We start from the raw sequence: 18,495 nt of genomic DNA, 5'->3' as shown, positions 1-18,495 counted from the left end.
TGCCATCCAGAGGCTGTGGCGACACGTAGGTGTGGGCAGGACCTCCCTTTGCAGTCTAGCTTTGACCAGGGACGGAGAAGTGCGGTATGGCAGGCGTGCATCTGGACATGGGCTCTGGGCACAGGTGCCTCCCCTGGGGGGGGGGGTCGGGGCGGGGGGGCACGAGAAAGTCCCCAGCAGAGCTGTCACAAGGTCTCTTCCCAGGATGAGCCCCCTCAGAGCACGCGGATCCAAGAAGACACCCTGCCCCGGAGGAGGCTGGCAGCACGGCGCTGTGGGCAAGGTGGCACGTGTGTGCCCAGGATGCACCCCGCTCTCCCAGACAGCCTCATCCTGTCCCGTTTGCCCCCTGGGCTCATCTCTGCTTAGAAGGAAGGCCCGGACAAGAGGAAGGTGCCTGTCGTTAGTGCAATGGTTTCAGCAGAGGCTGGGAGGAGAAGCCCCACAGCAGAGAGTGGTCCCTACAGCTACCACGTGGGTGAAGACCGGGGGCTGCTCAAGGATCGTCACGCGGGAGGACAGAGCAGGGAGCCCCGGGAGCAGAAACACTCTCCCTTGGAGGACGCAGGAGCACGTCACCCATGAAGGCTCCGGGCCTGCGGCTGGCCGCCAGGGCCCCGACGAGGGGGTGTTTCCTGGGGGTGGGGGGCGGTCCCGTCCTCTGGCCCTATGCCTCACTCCTCTCCTGCCCTACTGCTCATCTCTGTCCACACTCACGAGGGACCATCCCCCTGAAGCCACGACTCCGTGCTTCTCTTAAGGAAGAGGAGGGACTTCCTGCCCAGCTGGTTCAAGGGGCAAAGCAGTGAAGGATCCTCAGGAAAGGCCTCAGTTCTAGGGTTGAAGAGGCCAAATGACAGGTGAGCTGGGAAGGCCACGTCGCCCACACAGCAGCCTCCTCTGCGGGCATGGACAGCTGTCCCTCCAGGACACGTGGCCCACACCTACCCTGGTGTCTTGGTTTGGGATCAGAGTCTGCATCTTTAGGATAATCCAAGGGTTCAGAGGACAAAGTGGGTAGGGCTGAGCATGTGGCTCAGCTGAGCCCTGGGCGGGAACAGGCAGTGGGCACCAAATACAGGCATCCAGACACACCCGGGGCACCCTGCTTGCGGGAACCCCAGACCCCCTGAGGCCCGGGGTGCACGGGGCAGGTCCACTCCAGAGCATTCCTGGACCACCTGTTCCTTAAGGGCCAACCCTGAAGCAGACTCCTTAGATGGGAGACTCGGGGGTCTTGGGCCTGTGGCCAGCTCTGGCATCTGAATCCTGAATAAAACCCCACCCCCCTTACCTGTCTAGAATCTCAGGGGTGTGACATCACATGCCGTCTGTGGACATTGCACCTAGCCATGGGAAGGTGGGGAGTGGTCCCGGGCAGGGTGGGGGCGGGTGAGGGTTCAGGCATACTCACATCGTTGGGAATGGTGAGCTCGTGAGTACTGGCCGGGGGGCTGACGTCCAGACCTGGGCACACCAAGGGGACACGGTTAGCCTGGTAGCAGGTGGCTCATGTCAAGCCCAGCACCCGCCCACACGGCCCACATGGGCCCAGGCTCTGTGAGTGAGCTCAGTCCCAAACCGCAACCAACCGCTGGAGCCCCAGCTTCTCTCGAAACAAGGAAAAGAATGCCTGAGCATGGGCACCTCGTGGTTTTACTCCTGTGCGTGATGGCTCGGGATGCCCTTCACAGACTGCTGGGGGACCCGTGCTGAGCGGCTCTTTGCATGTGTGTGTGTGTGTGTGTGTGTGTGTGTGTGTGTGTCCCTGGGCTCTCGGCCCCCTCTGCACCCCTGGTCGTGTGTGTGTGTATGTGTGTGTGTGTGTGTGTGTGTGTGTGCGCGTGTCTGGGCTCTCGGCCCCCTCTGCACCCCTGGTCGTGTGTGTGTGTGTGTGTGTGTGTGTGTCTGGGCTCTCGGGTGTGTGTGTGTGTGTGTGTGTGTGTGTGTGTGTGTGTCTGGGCTCTCGGCCCCCTCTGCACCCTTGGTCGTGTGTGTGTGTGTGTGTGTGTGTGTGTGTGCGTGTGTGTGTCTGGGCTCTCGGCCCCCTCTGCACACTTGGTCGTGTGTGTGTGTGTGTGGGGGGGGCTCTTGGCCCCCTCTGCACCCTTGGTTGTGTGTGTGTGTGTGTCTGGGCTCTCGGCCCCCTCTGCACCCCTGGTCGTGTGTGTGTGTGTGTGTGTGTGTGTGTGTCTGGGCTCTCGGCCCCCTCTGCACCCCTGGTCCAGCTGCCCCTAACTGCCTTCTGCCCCCAACTGCTCTGCGGCCCAGATAGCCCCATGATGCAGCGGTGAGCCGACATCGGTGTTCTAAGTGCAGACACAGGCCTAGTTGGTCGCCAGGCCCCCAAGTTTTAGCTTTGCCAGTGTCAGCTCAGGGCCTGCCACATCAAAGACCACTTCTCAGACGACTCACAGGACAGGATCCGCTTTTGCTCTGGAAACAGGGTCAACAGAGCCCGTGCTGGGCAGGCTCCCTGCCCTCAGCACTTGTCTCCTTGTCTGGAGGCATCACAAGCACCAAGTCCACAGCGGACACCCCCCTTCCTCCCGGCAGGCCCCACGCGCGTCCGAGCGCAGCCCAGACCCCGGACTCTGTACACGCAGCCAACCGTCGCAGCCCGGCTGGTACCGTCAGAATATTCCAGAGCCCCAGACCTCTTGTCTCCCCGCTCCTGGCTCCTGCCTCTGTCCCTGCCCCTTGGTCTACTCTCCACGGGCCCAGAGGGTCCTAAGGACACACGGGTCAGATGCCTTCAAGACTGTCCCAGACCATCCGGCGGGGTCCTGCCCCCACCACGGCCTCCCTTCCTCTTCCTGCATCTCCTATGGCACTCGTGTCCCCAACACCAGATGCACCGCGGTCCTCAGTCTCTGCCATGAGAGACCCTACCGGGGCCCGTCTTGCCTGGGCGGGGAAGGGGGGGGGGCGGTCAGTTGGCATGTCCTGAATGAACTAATTCATCCCAAATTGTCGTCTCCTTTTGCCAAATCAAGTTTCTGTTCTTTATCGCGTTCTTTTCACAAAGGCGCTTCCAGTACAATCACTTGGTTGTTCAAGCGTCTATACACATTCCATAAATAGTGACACCCAAAACGTCATTTAAGAGATTTCCTCAGTCCTGTCTGCATCCTTACAGGAACTCCTGAACAGCCTCATCTGGGTCGGACGTAACGACAAGAGTCCCATCAGTTCACCTTGGTATATTTTGATCCGGGGGAGGAAAGTATTAGACTTCTCTTTAAGAAGGTACTGAAATTAAGCTGGTGATTTGGAGACACATCTGCTCTTGTGCCTCAGGACCCCGTGCCCCAGCAGGGATCCTCTCTCACGATATGCTGACATTCCACGTGCTTGGATGAGTCAAGCTTCGCCACGCGAGCTCGAGCCGGCTTTGGGAGCAGCGGTGACGTCGCCCCTTGTCACCACACATCCTACTCCACCGGCTGCCATGGTGGGACACGTGTGTGTGCACGCTCTCCCTGTGGGTCCCACGGGGCCTCGGGTGGGAGGTCATCACAGGGACCCCTTAAAGAGGTCGTGTGAACATGTGCCCCGTGTCCTTGGGGCCCGGAGGCGGTGCTGGGGGAGCCGTGACAGGGGAGGTGGGTGGCCGGCAGGATGGGGGCCGTGGGTCCCGGGTGAGCCAGGCCCTTGGGTCCCAGCCGTCTCCGGAAGGCGGTCGCTGGGCAGCGGTACGAAACCCCGTATAAACGGCAGAGGGCTTGCAGGCACACGTGCGTTACCACCTAGATGTGCAACTCAGTAAGGGTCGGTATCTACGTCCTGTAAAAGTTTGTCTCTAATTCCCATTCGCTAAATTCTGCATGAACTGAGTTGAAGGCTGCACCGCGATGGAACCCACGTGGGGCGCTCTGATCATCAGAGCCGGCGTCTCGCCCGGAGATGCCCCCAGAGCCCCAGGCGCACAGCTAGGCTCTGGGGCCCAGAACACACGGACGGGGTGACAGCCGGCTCGCGCCGGGAGCGCTGCCCTCCTGCATTCCCTTTCAGCTGGACACTTGCTCTTCTGCCCCGACCCTGAGCGGGACGGGGGAGCGGGTGGCGCCTCACGGGGAGACCGCTCCGCCCGCCGCAAGCTCTCAAGTGGCTTCGCTCCCCACCCGCCCTGGGTACTGGGACCCGCAGACCCGTGTCTGCCCCGCCACAGCCTAGGCGCATCTTCACGCAGCCACAACGGGTGCAGACAGATCGGGCCCGGGGGCCTCTGCTCCCTGACGGCGGGCCGTGTCGCCTACAAAACGCGTCCCCGGAAAGCACACGTCATGGTAAATTCTTTCCGGCAGGCCCCCACGCGCCGTGCCACCCAGAGAATATGTGGCAACGCAGACGGTGGCCCACCACGTGTGGGGCCTTTGGTGGCCATCAGAGACTCGGGACTGACCCACTTGGCGGACACGGAAGCTGTGAACTGCACGTGCAGGCCTGGCGCCGGCCGCTCGGGCTCTGTCCCCTGACGGCACTGGCCCCTCGCTGAGGCGCTCGCAGTCCCCGTGGCAGACGCGATTGGGCCTCCTCGCCCCTCCTCCCGCCAGGTCAGTGACCCGGAGCCCGAGCAGGGGCGGACGCACGGCCTTCTGGGCCTGCTCTCTCTCCGTTTAGTGTGCTTTTGTTTTACCTGACGACTGGCCCATCAGATTTTGAGCTTCTTCGGAGGAGTGTAAAGGCAGCTTTTCTCCTGGAGAGCAAAGAAGAAACAGATTTAATGTTTTGCCCTCAAGGAGATAAGCAAGGTCACTTCAACTAGGGAAGCTCAAAATCTGACTGGCGCATGCACGGCAGACCAGCATGTCCGTGTGTTGTCACCCACTCGGCCACCGAGGCGATGCCCTGCCGTCATCCGGGAGGAACGCACGCCCAGCTGGCCAGACAGTGCGGGGTAAGGCCCACCCCCGCCCCTGTGCCCAGTAGGGTGCCGATGGTGACCGCGCCCCGGGCCGGGGGCTGGCTCATCTCAGTTTTCCCCGGGGCAGGGCCGGGTGCCGTCCCGGGCAGGTGTCACTCCTGGGATGTGCACCGGCCTCCTGCAGAAGGGCATCCGTCTGCTCGTCTGAGCTCTTGCTCCTGGAGAACAGACTTCAGGGCTGGCCAAGTGGGTGGTGCGTCCAGCAGGAGGGACCTCCAGGACGCCTGTGTGCAGTGGAGAGCAGGCATGGACCCGAGGGGGCAGACGGGACATCTCTTCCCAAGAAGGCCAGCCGTGAGGTGACTACCCTACCACAGGAGACACACGCAGACCTCCCCGCCCGGCCCTCTGCAACGTGCACACTGCTACGTGTCTACACTGCGCCCTTGGCATCCACAACTACAACTGTACCTGCTCTGCTCACCGCCCTGAATAAGACCGTTCAGAAAGAGAGTCCCCAGGTGAGAAGAGAGGAGGTCAGAAAGGGCAGCTGGGTACGTACCGGGGAAAGCGGGGTTGGTCTGTCCGAGGGGAGGAAAGGGGGTTTGCTGCATGGCCAGCTGGTGGAGCTTGGTCAACTGCTGGGGTAGGAGGGACACGAGAGCTAAGAAGATTATTGTCATCGAGCACAAGTCACACCAAATTAAAAAGGCAGTAACAGAACGTTGTACAAATAGATAGAGAGGGGCCATGCGGACACATGGCAGACGCAGAGCTCAAGGACTTGGCCTGGGAAAACCAATGGGCCTCTGGGCGGCGCACCCGATTCCTTTCCTCTCCTTGACTCCCTGGCAGCTCACACAGGCCTGGCGGGTGGCGACCCCCGGCCCACAGCCAAGCGCCGGACGTCCAGCAGGATGTCCTTGGGCCTGCTCAGGCTCAGGGCCTGCACCGCACACTCTGGGCAACGCGCTCAGCTCCCAGCCTCCCCTGGACAGCAGGGCCCACGCGAACGTGTCCCGGCCCCACTTCGGGCCGGCCCTGGACTCCGTTCTGGAGGCGAGGACGGGCCCTTCCCGGAGCCCCCGGAGGCCAGCAGGAGGGGGCCCTCGGGGAGGAGCCGGCGTCCCCAGTGCCACACAAGTGTGTCGGGGAGGCAGCAATGGTGCCCGAGGCGCAAACACCCGAGACACTCAAGAGCCTTCACAGACGGGCCTCACGGTGATAGAGGAGCGGGTCGCCGGCAGCTAAGACAAACACCACGGGCCCCTTCCCACTGTGGGGAGGGTCACGGTGTCCCTGACGGCCCGCCCTGGAGAGCCCCTGCCCTGTCTGCCGTGCCCCATGGCCGCAGTGGCGGGCACGGGGGCTCGCCGTGCACGGGGCCGTGCGGTCCAGGCTCTTCCGGCCCCCACAGGATGACGTACCGCGTGGACCCCAGCTACAGCTGGGGGCCCAGCCGTGACCGACCCGTGGCCTCCTGGTCGTCCCTTTCAGGTGGACCCCTCGCCGTGTGAGCCCCCGGGATGTGAGGCAGGCTCCTGCAGTGGAGGTGGCCACACCCGGCCCATCTTTCCCGGCCGGCTCCTGTGACCTTGCCATTAGAGTTTCTATTCTCCTTCCCTTCCTGGAAAGGGGGAGTGCCTCGAAATGCAGCTTTCTGCCTGTCTTCTGGGGTGCTCCCTGACCTGTGGCGCTCGGGGTGGGCCCGCCCAGGGAGCACTGGCCACACCTCACTCAGTGGGGCCGCTCTGGGTACAGGTATCATGCCCAGGGGTCCTGAGAAATAGGTCAGGGGATGTGGTGACCTGGGCTCAGATTCAGCTCTAAGAGTCCCTGACGAGGTGGTGCGGGTCAACGTGGTCCCTGGGACTGGGGGCTGACCCCGCCCCCGCTGCCCCGCCCCCCCGCCCAAGCCCTGACGTCGCTGAGCCTGACGTGACCTGAGCAGCTCTGCACCGAAGCCCCCCCGAGGACGGTGTTGGAAGAACACACCCCGGAAATACCGTCACGGGACACCGCCGGAGTCACAAGGGACGAGAGGTGATGCATGGCCTGCACCGGCTGTGCCTGAGGCACAGGCAGGATGACCCTGCGGGGAAGGTGCCTGCAGAACACGTTGCAAGTAGCCTAGCGAAGCCTCCTCTTTCAGGGACGAGTAAGAAAGACAGCAAGTACCTGCAGGCTGAGGAGGGGGTGACACCGTCCGTCTGTGGCTGAGGCACCGCCCAGCGGCCGGACCGCAGACCGGTCCCATGAATCTGCCTGTAGCCGATGGGACCGGGAGCCGCGGGGCCGTGGGCCCTGCGTACAGCAAGCATGGGCCACCGAGGACACCCGGCAGGGGTGTGAACCCACCTCAAGGGGGAGTTGGAAACAGGGCTAAGGTTTCTCCACCAGGCAGTTAACTACGAGTTCCCAGGATGGAGGAGGGAACCACTTCCGGAGACGGCAAGCGGGAAGCTGGAGCACAGGCCATGCACGTGGGGACACGGCGCACAGTGCGCTGACCACCGCTCGGATTTCGATGCAGATGCGGTGCTCACATAGGAGAGCGGCCTGCCGTGTGACTGGACCCCTGGGGGCTTCAGCCCTTGGCCCAGGGGCGGCCCTGGTGCGACGAGGTCTGCTGGCACCTGCTGGGCTTGGGGAGCCCTGGCCGGGCTGCTCTGTGCTCCGCCCACAGCAGGGCCCTCTCCTATCTGTCCCGAGCCCCCGAGAGCACACAGCTGTGTGCCGGTCAGGATGGCAGTGGAGAGCGGGGCCCTGGAGGCGGAACCAGCCTGGGTTAGCCCCAGCACCGCCCAGCTCTGCGGAGTGGGCTAGGCGGGTCCCGATGTGCAGGATGGGGGAAGCGCCATCCCCAACGACCTGTGGCTTCCCTATCCGCCCGTGCACAGCTCCGTCACCCTGGCTGCTCCTCTGGTCTCTCCACACCGCCCCCCCCACCCCCGGCAGGGAGGCAGATGGGGTGCACCAGGCGGGTGTGCTCCAGAGCCCGACCGCCCGTGTTCTGGGCACAGCCCGGGCACGACCAGATGAATACTCCCCGAGGCCAGCCACGCCGATGCCAGAGAACGGCCGCCCCCAGGGGCTTCAGATGTCCCAGCCCTAATGTCTCTGGCTGCCACGCACGGGCTGCTTTTTATGGAGAAATGGCCACACCAACAGATGAGTCCCCTCCACCCACGCACATGAATGTAAAGTGATGTCCCGGGGAGCCTGGACGGGCACACGGCAGTGCCTGGATAAACACTGGTACAGGGAGCAGGTGGGCAGAGAGGTGGACGGATGGCAGATGCCAGCTGGCCTCCCTCTGGTCTTGGCTCTGCCTTTAATCAGTCAAGCACTTCATCTCCTCGGAATACAATTTCTACACCTTCTAAGGCAAGAGCAGGAAAAGGGCTACGGGGATTCCTGCTTTTTGAAGTATTTCTGCCATCAAAAAATAATCACTTTCAATATTCACAAGGGCCTCCACGGGGCTGGGAGGGAAGAGGGGAGAAGGAAAGGGAGGGGGAGGGGGGCCAGGGTGTCGTGAAATGGACAGCTCTCTGTCCCTTGCCTTTTCCAATGGATACTGGTTGGAAAAGAGAAACAGACAAATACTAAATGCAGACAAAGGCTGAAACCCTAAGTATCCATGAGACCACAACTCAGTGAGTTATCTCGAGTCGAATGCACCATGCAGCTACGTCACTTCTCGGAACAGCCTGCCATGGGGGCCTAGGCGGTGGTCACGTTTCCTCCCGTGAAATTGTGCGTCTTTTGCTCATTTTTCTACTGGGTTGATTTTTGCTGATTCACAAAAACTCCTTTTGTATTTCAGATACTAATCCTATTTCAGCTGTTATGCTGAAAAGATCATTTCCCCCACTCCCCTTTGGTGTCTTTAGGGAAACAGAATTTTAAAATTTTAATGTAGTGAAACTCATTAATATTTTCTTCATGGTTTGCTTTATGTTTTGCTTAAGACCGCTTTTCCTGACCTGAAAAAGAAAGGCATTCTCCTATATTTTCTTCTAAAGGTGCTATTTTCCTCTCTTGTGTTGACGTTCTTGACACATAAGTAGTGTTTAAATTATTTTTCCCATGTGGATGACCCACTGTCCTGATGTAGCCTGCTGGTCCAGTGTCTGTCCCTGTGCCCAAACCACTCTGTCTCCAGTCATTCGGCCTTACAGCAAGTCTCCGTATCTTCCGGGACTGCTCTCCCTAGCATACAGTCTCTTCATTAATATCTTGATGTTTCTTGGTCTTTGCTCTTGAACACAAATTTTAAAACAGCATCTTAAGTCCCTGTCAGGATTCTGATTGGAATTGTACTGCATTTGTACCTCGATTTGGGAAGAATTGACATTTTATTTTATTTAAAAAATTTTTGTTTAAAGTAGGCCTCATGCCCAGCATGAAGCTGCAGTGAGGGTCTTGAACTCCCGACCCCGAGATCAAGACCTGAGCTGAGATCAATAGTCAGACACTCAACTGACTGAGCCACCCAGGTGCCCCGAGAATTGACATTTAAAGATACTTCACGTTCCTACCCGTGAACTTGGTATGCTTCTCCGTTTATTTTGGCCTTTTGGTCTTCTTTAACTTTCAGTAAATACAAGGTTTTTTTTTCAAAGGTCATCTTTTAATTATTGATTTCAACTTAATTGCTTTGTGGTAAGAGAATAGAGCCTACAGGATTCCAATTTTTTATAGAGGGTGGGTTTTTTTTTTTTAATGGCATAATATGTGATCAAGTCTTACTAAGTTTCCATGACTTCCATGGCTGTTTAGGATTGTATAGAGTTCAATCTATGTCTCACCAGGCTCACCGACTGCACCATCAATGCCTTCTGTATTCTTTATTGAAAGAGAGTTAGGTGAAGGCTCTACCTACAATGTCTGTCAAATTCCCTTTATGGTTTGTTAATTTTTTCTTTACATGTATTTGAAGATATGGTTAAGGTGTGTACAAATTATGAATTTATATCTTCTGGTGAACATGTAAGTGACTAAATATCAACTAAAGTTGACTTCTTTATCAACGTCTAAGTGACTAAATATAGCATTTGCCTTGACTCCCGCCCCCCCTGCCCCTGACATTAATGTTGACATACAAGGTTTCTTTCAGTCAGTATTTTCTTAGAATAGCTTTTTCTCTTCTTTCAATATTTCTGGGTCCTTATTCTTTAGGTGTGTCTCCAGGGGAAGAAAACGCTATGTTTTTGTTTTTTTTTCCTGTTTTGTTAGCTTGTCTATTTGTTTTTTGTTCTGTTTTGCTTTTTAAGTCCGAGAACCTTATTTTTTGACTGGAACACTTTTACTTTGATCACAATTACATGTACGTATAGACTAATTTCTGCCGTTTTATTTTGCACTTGTAATTGCCCTGATCTTCTCAGGCTTCTTTCCTGTTTTTCATCCTTTTCTCCTTTTGTACTGGTTAACTTCTGCCATGCATTCTCCCTCTATACCTTTACAGAAGTTACAGAATTAAACTCTTTTCTGTCAGTGGTCACTTTCACATTTTAATACATACGGTTAAAGTCTAAACTCTTTGCCTCTTCTGGGATGACACCGTAAGCTACAGAAACTTCTCATTCCCCCGGGGTCCATCTGAATCGTAGGTCTGTTTTTGTCTACTTGTTCTGTTTTGTTAATCCCACAAATTAGACAACTTTGATGTTGACTTTACAGACAATTTTCGCTTTCCTTTGCCCAAATGTATACATTTTTGTGTAGTTTAAAATCATTGGTATTTCATTGGCCCGTGCTTATGTTAATGAAATAAGCCCGGTTCCTACATCTCTGGCCTCGCCTCCACAATCTCTGTCCTTCTCCGGAAGGCATCCGTCACAAGCCTGTTGGTCACAGCTATTTGTCCGAAAATGCTTGGATTTGGGTCCTTGGAAGATCCTCTTAAGATAGAAACTTGGGTTGACAATTACTTTTTCTTATCACACCACCACCTTCTGGCCTCCAGAGTTGCTGACGAGACGTCCCCTCCTTCCTCTCTCGCTCTCTGTGACATTCCTGTTCTGACTACTTTGGAGATTCACTTTTGGTCTTGATGTCATGCAATTTTATTCTGACAGATCCGAGATGGATTTCTTTTTATTTACGTTGTTTGAGATTTGTTGGGATTCCTGAACGTGAGGACTGGTTTCTTTTGTTAATTCTGGCAAATTCTCAGTGCTCATCTCATAGAATCGTCATCACCCTGTGTGATGGAAATGCAGATTCGGCCTCTGAGGGGGCAGGGAGGCAGAGAAGATCTCCGGCAAGCCGGCCTAGGGGCAGGGATAGGAGGTGCCCTGGCAGTGGGTGGGGCGCGGGCACCTCCCCACCAGCCTGAGCTGCAGGGTCCTGGGAGGAGCAGGACGGACGTGAGGCCCAGAAGCCGGCTGGCGTCGGAGTGCTGGCCAGTCTCCACTGTGCCCAGTACGAGGTGCCACCGCACGGCGGTCACCGGGGGAGTCCCCGCACCCACAACAAATTGTGAGTGGACAGCAGGACCTGACGTGCACCCTCCCGCTGATGCCTCCTCCCTCTGTTATGACTCCGTGTCACTGTCTCCCAAAGAACACGCTTCCTGTGACCCCCGGTTACTGGGCGCCGCTGCTGGAAGCCATGGCTCTTTATTCTGTCGACGAGCTTTCCAAACGACCACTTCCTCGTGCTTGAGACTGGGTGGCCGTCCTGAGAGCCGCCCTGCAGTCGGAGCCAGGTGCAGGCGAGCAGGCAGAGGTGGCGAACCCTTTGTTGTCACTTGGAACGCCTGGCTTACTTTCTGCTTGCTTTTGGCCCCCTGAACGAGGGGCACGTCACGTGAGGGAGTCACTCGGAAAGTCTGAAGACCAGCAGAGAGGAGTCACACGCAGGGGTTGGCCTGCCGCTGGCTGATCACACCGCGGAAGCGAAGAGACACAGGTTACTGGGTGGGCGGGAGGACTGGGTGGCTCCCACGTCTGAGTCCCTGCTGCCCCCCACCCCCCACGTCTGAAGCCGCGTGGCCCCGCGGAGGCTCTGTGGAGGTGAGGGGAGCCGCCCCCAGAGCTCTGGAGGTGAGCCTGGGGCCGGGGACATCCTCCCATACCCGGTGCCCGGTGCCTCTCCTGGGCGAGTCCGGGGGGATTCGGGCAAAACAAGCGAGTGGCAGGTGCCACCGCAAAACTGGCAAGGTGGGTCCTGGCGATTCTCCAGGGAGGGCAAAGCAGGGCATGTAAGAAGTACGTACAGTTTAGTTCTAGATGAAGAAACACTCAGCTCTAAGAAACAGGCTTCCTTACAGTCTGGGCCTGATTCAGATAAGTTAGCAGGCTGTTAAAATGTGTGTGTGTCAGCCACCGTGGCTCAAACATTCAACCTGTGCACTCAGTTATATTTTAAAATAAAGTAGGATTTCCCATCACTATTGTATTTGGGTTCTAAGAAACGAGGCCTTTAAAGTCCCTACTGAATACTAAGCTTAGTTAAAAGTTCCCTTTCCTGGCCACCATCACCCATGTCCCCAGGCGGCTGGTTTATTTTTGTTTCGGATGGAGCATCAACATGATCGTCTGGCGTTCAGTGTCACCGGCGCGCAAAGCGCACTTCTCAGAGCTCTCGCTACAGAGTCCTGGCAGCCGTGCGTCCCCCACCCTGTCCGGTCTACACAGGGGAGGGTCCCGCACAGAGCGCCAGTTCATGAGACGTACCAAAGACAATGAAGCAATTATGCAACCCTGAGTTATAAGTCAGCTTAAACAATCTGACAAAAATGCCTGCGAAACTACCCGCTTTCAAGAGATAGTGAGAACATCACATGGAGGGACATAACGACGAGTTGATACAAAAATCAATCAGCCAAACAGAAGTTCCTCAGCCTGAGACAGGTGTGCGCCCACGACCGTGGGAACCTGAGGCCAGAAACTCTTCTCCGTGAGCTCAGAGGCCATGCCTAGGGCTGCAGGAAATCTCAGGCCTCAGAGCTGTTCTCTGGGGTCGACCGCCCTTCGTGAGGGGCTAGACCACTGTGTTTCCTGAGCTCCTGAGTTTGAGAAAAGCCCACGAGCCGGGTTTCCCAGTCTGCTCTTGCACACGCACCCGCACTTCTAGAGGAGCAAGACCAGCGGCCCCCCGTTACATGAAGATCGTGCCACCCAAGGAATTAGGCCCGTGACCCACTTGGCCTCTGTTCTGATTTGCCACCACCCCACTCGGGGCCCTCTGAGAGGAGCGGTGGAGCCCACCCCCTCGTGTGCCTACGCTCCGTGCGCACTCCTGCGCTGGGGACGGGCCGCCCCTTCTCCCAGACTCTAACATCTGCACCCCCGTCACAGTCGGCGGTCGGCTGAGACGATGAGGGACAGGGCGTCACCCGCCTGGAACCGGAAAGGCCTCTGAGCCACGGGGCCTGCCCCCACCTGTCTCGGGGGCTCCTACGGACCGACCTCCAGCGCTCTGTCATTTTCGTGGGCACTGCTGGCAACCTCCTTGGGGTAAAAGACGTTTAACTTTTAAAGCTGCCGGTGGTTCTTTCGAGAAGGCCGAGTAGGTTCACACCTTCACCACCTCCCCCACTCCTGGGATCTCTAAGCAACTCACAGGAGAATGAAGAGCATCCCCGATAACACGGAACGGGGTGTGGAGGTCACTAGCGGAGGCCAGGCTTTGACACGTATCCTCAAAGGGGAGATGGAGGTGGCCATGGCCCTGAGGGGTCTGTGGGCTCCAGCGGGCAGGCGGGGCACGGGAGTGATCTGCCTGCACATCTCACTGACCGCGTCCTGCGCGCCCAGCTGGACCGTGTAGGGGTTGGCAGGAGACTCGAGCACCCATCAACCCGGCAGCGCCTCCCACGTGAGGCCCGGGTCCCAGAGAACATGCAGGAAAACGCTTTCTTGGAGAGGCCGCGAAGCTCGGCAGGTCTCGAAATGGTTTAGAGAAGAAAACGGCTTCTTAAAACCAGCTCCAGGTTGGCCGCCGCTGCAGAAAGCAGCACGGAGGCCGAGTGCACCTCCACCTTCTTCCCCTGGCCCGGTCCCCCCGCCTTCCTGCCCCAACCCTCCCTTCCGGATCAACTAGTGAGGACCTCCTTGCCCGAGCGTCCGGATCCCTGTGGAGAGACGACCTTGGGTCACAGCTGCTGCCCTGTTCCTGCTGCACACTGGCCCCTCAGCCCCTGGGCCACTGACAATGCATCTTTGGATGTGCCTGTTCTCCACTCGGATACCACGCTCAGACTGGAACACACGCAGGGACGTCTGAGCGGGCCCCGATGGTGGAGCAAGGGGCTTCAGCCCTAGAAAGAAAACCAAGGCCACGTCTGTTGGCTTTTGTACTCAGGGTGTAGGGGCTGCTGTTTCAACTCGGGCCCCACAGGGGACAGTGTGGCTTTACCGGACGTTCAAACATCCTTCCCAGCATCTCTTGGAGCACCTGTCTGATAGCACGTCACCTAACTTCTCAGGTGGCTGCAGGGCACCCGATGGGGCAGGTGCCACGGCAGAGCAGCCTTGCGGCCACCACCTAAGGCCCTGTGTGCAGAGGAAAGCCCCAGAGCGCAGCAACAACCAGAACAATTTGACATCAGGCCAAGTCCTCCACACAAGTAGAATTAGTGCTAAGAGGTTAAAGGTTATTCAAGGTCATGTGGATACGACAGAGGTCGGGAACATTGAGAGAACGGTATTAATATTATTGCGTAATATTAATATTAGTAGCAAGTACAGCAGCATGCAGGTGGGTAACGGTAATGAGAAGAGAAGGCCAGGGAGGCAGAGTGGAGACTCACATCTGGGTGGGGGATGGCGTACTGTCCCTGGATCGTGTAGGCCTAGAAAGAGAGAGACACGGTCAGCTCGCGAAGCGGCGGCCACGCTTGTGCCCGCCAGCGGCCCTCCCCGGGGGACACGGGCTTTCTCAGGGGTGGGGCTTCATGGGAACGGGCCCGAGGCCCTCTGGAGAGAGCGCATCCCCCCCTTCCGCCGGCAGCTTAGGACAAAAGGCGAGTCCTTCAGGGCGCCGGGAGGTGCGGACTGGGGGTGTCGCGGGGCCAAGCCTCACCGGCGCGACAGTGGGACACGTGGGCCAGGCGAGCCGCACCCCACCTCCTGGAGAGCCGCAGGAGTGCAGACTGGTGGGGCCGGCAGGGAGGGCGGGAAGGGGCGCAGCTGGGAAGGCTCCCCACTCCCCCGGAGGGGGTTCTTAATAGAAACCCCCCACAAGTGATCTGACCGTTACAGATTCATTATTAGCCTTTGGCAATTTTCATCAGCTTTCAGAGTGAACACTTTTGCAAAGTACTTGTCCCAAGAAAACCAAACCAAAGGACCTTTAAAAGGTGACTCAAAACCAATTTTGCAAAAGCAGATTAAGTAAGAAACGTGCCCGAATCAGTCACAAGATGGATGGTCTTGACCTGCAGCCTCAGCGGGCCGAACACTTGTTCTCCGGGGCCAGCGTGGTCCCTGAGGCTTCACCTTCAAGACGGTGACTCAGGGTGGCCACAGCGGGCTTGGGCCTGGCACCTCTCCCCCCTGCCCGCCCCCACCCACCTCAATAGTCCACCGGCTGAGATGCTCCCAGAAACTCACGGCCAAAAACAAACGATCCACAAGGTGTCAAGGGAGAGCAAAGACCAAAGACTTGCTGTCAGGCCTCATGTGCTGTGATGTGGGACGTGCCACACCAGCTCTGGGCAGCCGCGGTCGAGGCCCCGGGCACGGGTGGCACAGGTGGGGAGGGACGTGCCTTCCGGCACCTGGCCACGTGGGGTGCCAGTGCCACATCGCAAGCAGGCACGCGATGCCCACCTGTGTCTGCACACGTGCACCGAGAGGGAGACCACAGGCCAGTCCAAGCGTCCCTTCTGTGGACTTTGCACCGAGGGTGGCGTCTGACGGTTTTCCTCATAAACAACCCAAGCGGGGAGGTAAAGGCCACCAGGCACCGGGCAGGGCCCACTGGAGGCGGGGGCCATCCAGGCGTCCCACGGGGAAGTAAAGGAATCTTATCAGACGCTGCAAGTGTCCGAGGGGAAGGCAGTGGGGCCGCCCTTCCCCCTCTGGACTTCTGTGCACAAGCTCCGTGGCTTGTCTTTAGGTTTCATGGAGGTGCCAGCAGGCACATGCTCCGGCGTGTCACCACGCGTCACAGGCCTGGGACGCACACCGTCCTACGGCCCCGGTCGCCCCAGTGGAACTGCACACACCTCCGGACAGGGCAGTTCTTTATCCCACACGTTTTTACTCACTTAGGTGGTCGTGTTCTCGGTTTTATTTGAACTGTTGGAGCAGTTTACCATGGACAGAGGGAAGGTACAGCTGGGAAGACAGACAAAGGTTCTCTGGACGAAACCTTTGTCATCTGCGACCTGCTTGAAACACTGGGCTGGCTGGGCTGGGGCACCTGGTGGCTCAGTCAGTTAAGTGTCTGACTTCGGCTCAGGTCGTGATCTCACAGTTTGTGAGCTTGAGCCCTGCATTGGGGTCCCTGCTGTCAGCACGGAGCCGAAGTCAGATCCGAAGTCAGATCCTCTGTCTCCCTCTCCCTCTCTCTCTGGCCTTCCCCCGCTTGCTCTCTCTCAAAAATACAGAAACATTAAAAACATTTTTTGAAATGCAGGCTGGCGCTCCCTGGTGGGGTACCTGCTGGCCCTCGGGTACCAGTGCTCGGTGAGAGCCAGTGCAGGTGGGAGATCCACAGTGAGGGGTGTCTCCAGAGGGGAGTCAGGCCTAGGTCCTGCGGCAGGTGGGGTCTGGGTTCTGAAGGGCCCCCTTGCTGCTAAATCTCATTCACACCCCATTTCTGTTTGTGCTGTGGCTCATCGGTCTCCACACAACCACGAAGAGCCACTGGCCAGACCTGTCTCGGGGTGCACAGGTGCCTGTAGCCTGGGGACAGCCTCGGGACAAGCGCCCACGATGCTGGTGACCTCGCTGCCCTAAGAGGAGATGACCGGGACGGCCTTCCTTGGCTGGGGCTACGCTGGCCTTGGCCCACACGGCTTCCCCGGCTCTCGTGGGTGTTACTGTGCTTCCCTTTTGAAGACAGACCGCACTTTACCACATGGTGGCATCGTGGGTCTGTTCACATGTCAGGGTCAAGGCCACACATGTATCTAACCTGCTAGCTTACTAGGACTTCAGGGCAAAGGACATCGTGTTCTGAACAAGGTCCCCTGTGTCTGTGTGCCCCCGTGACTACCTCTGGCCTTGCTTTCTGACCTGTAAAATGGGGGCGTGCCCAGGTCCTGGGGCTGCAGTGGGAGGGTGCAGGGATGTGAAGGCTCCAGACAAAAGGCAGGGCCACTGGGTGACTTGAGGGCTGTGGTAGCTGGGAGAAGGGCCCGCAGTGGCCGCGTGCAGAAGCCAGGCACAGTGGACAGTGGCCTTCCCTGAACCACACAGCCCTGTGGGAGCCACTGGGTCCCTCCCGGTGGGAAGCAGCCCACATGCTGCTCTTGGAAACACCTAACGTGGGAGTCAATCTGGAGGATCTGATAAGATTCCTTTAAAATGTGGAGAAAATTTTCATTTGCCCCTTTGTTAACGACAAAGTCATGGCCATTCTCCCCTGACCTGGGTTGCCTCTGGGAATGCTCAGTCTTCACTCTCCCTTGAACAAAGACACACGTCACCGCCAACTGGACGCAGAGCTCCTCCAGGCACTCTGGCCGGGCACCTCCCAAGGTCCTCTACCTATTGTCGTGACCCCGAGGTGGGTGGCACAGGCGCCCGATGGCAGGAGGCGGGCACAGCCCCTCTCCTCAGCTCTCTCTGGGCCCTGCTGATGAGCTGCTGGCCTCAGATGTTAATCTCTGCAGCTGCTGGCCTCCCAGGCCCCTTGCCGAAGGGGGAGGAAGGAGGTCGGCGGCTCCTGCCCCAGCAACAGGTGTGCAGAGCAGGTGTCCCGGCCTGGCCGGTGCGGGGCAGGGCGGAGTGCGAGGGCCATCGCTGTGAGCCGGAAGTCACCTTTCCCTTCCCCTGCGTGCTCCTAGAGACTCCTCTGTGGGGGGTTGGGGATGTGCATTTTGGGGGAGACGGGACCCTGTTCCCACAGCTCCAGTTGTCTCAACCTCGAGCCACAGGGTCACTGTAACGCTTCCGGCCCTTCTGCTAAGCCCCTTAGACACTCGACGAAGTAGATTTGGGCCAATGTTGCCTAGGCAGGACCAGGGTCCTTCTGTGCCGGGCCAGGGAGAAGACGCTTCCGGGGTCCAGGCTCTGCGGGACGTCTGCCTTGGCCTTTTCTGTCTGCCCCACACTGCCCAGCTCGCCCCGTGCCCGGCGGCAGGCCGGGAGAGCTCTGCGCCCAGCGTGGGTGGGGTGGGAGACGTGCACGTGAGAAGGGAGAAAACCTGAGTGCACTAACGGGCAGCGGCGGGGGCTGCAGTAAAAGGCTGAGGTTGGCAGTGGAGGCCGCGAGCGGGTCGGCTCTTACCTGACCACCTGCAAAAATGACAGGGGTGGAGGCGGGCTTTGGGCGGTAGGGAATGGTGGCACCTTTCGGTGGGGACTAGGAAAAGGGACAGGAGAGGGAGAGAGAGCATTAGAGCAGCTTCGCGTCAGGATCTGATCACGGGGAGGCCTCCTTCCCGAGCCCACCCCGCCGCACCGCCCGCCCTCCCCGGCAGTGCCAGAGGGTAGAGGATA

The 18,495-nt window shown here is 58.4% G+C and overlaps 1 protein-coding gene across 15 annotated transcripts in view; it reads right to left on the bottom strand.

Annotated features, from left to right (window-relative positions):
- The window catches only part of PCBP3 (poly(rC) binding protein 3), a 271,138-nt gene that overhangs the window by 4,276 nt on the left and 248,367 nt on the right, over window positions 1-18,495 (bottom strand). For 6 of the 15 annotated variants that reach the window (XM_086676194.1, XM_086676180.1, XM_086676179.1 and 3 more), the window contains 5 exons: window positions 18,215-18,358; window positions 14,634-14,675; window positions 5,430-5,508; window positions 4,640-4,699; window positions 1,415-1,467 (listed from right to left, as the gene is read on the bottom strand). In XM_086676194.1, the coding sequence (XP_086532320.1) occupies window positions 1,415-1,467; window positions 4,640-4,699; window positions 5,430-5,508; window positions 14,634-14,675; window positions 18,215-18,358 (378 nt within the window). The remainder of the gene's footprint in view (window positions 1-1,414; window positions 1,468-4,639; window positions 4,700-5,429; window positions 5,509-14,633; window positions 14,676-18,214; window positions 18,359-18,495) is intronic. The other 9 variants (XM_086676182.1, XM_086676187.1, XM_086676186.1 and 6 more) reach the window with 9 other exon arrangements.

Source organism: Puma concolor, chromosome C2, assembly GCF_028749965.1.
Source record: "Puma concolor isolate L17-30 chromosome C2, mPumCon1.1.hap2, whole genome shotgun sequence".
Taxonomy (NCBI): Eukaryota; Metazoa; Chordata; class Mammalia; order Carnivora; family Felidae; genus Puma; species Puma concolor.
This window is presented reverse-complemented; position numbering and strand designations above follow the sequence as displayed.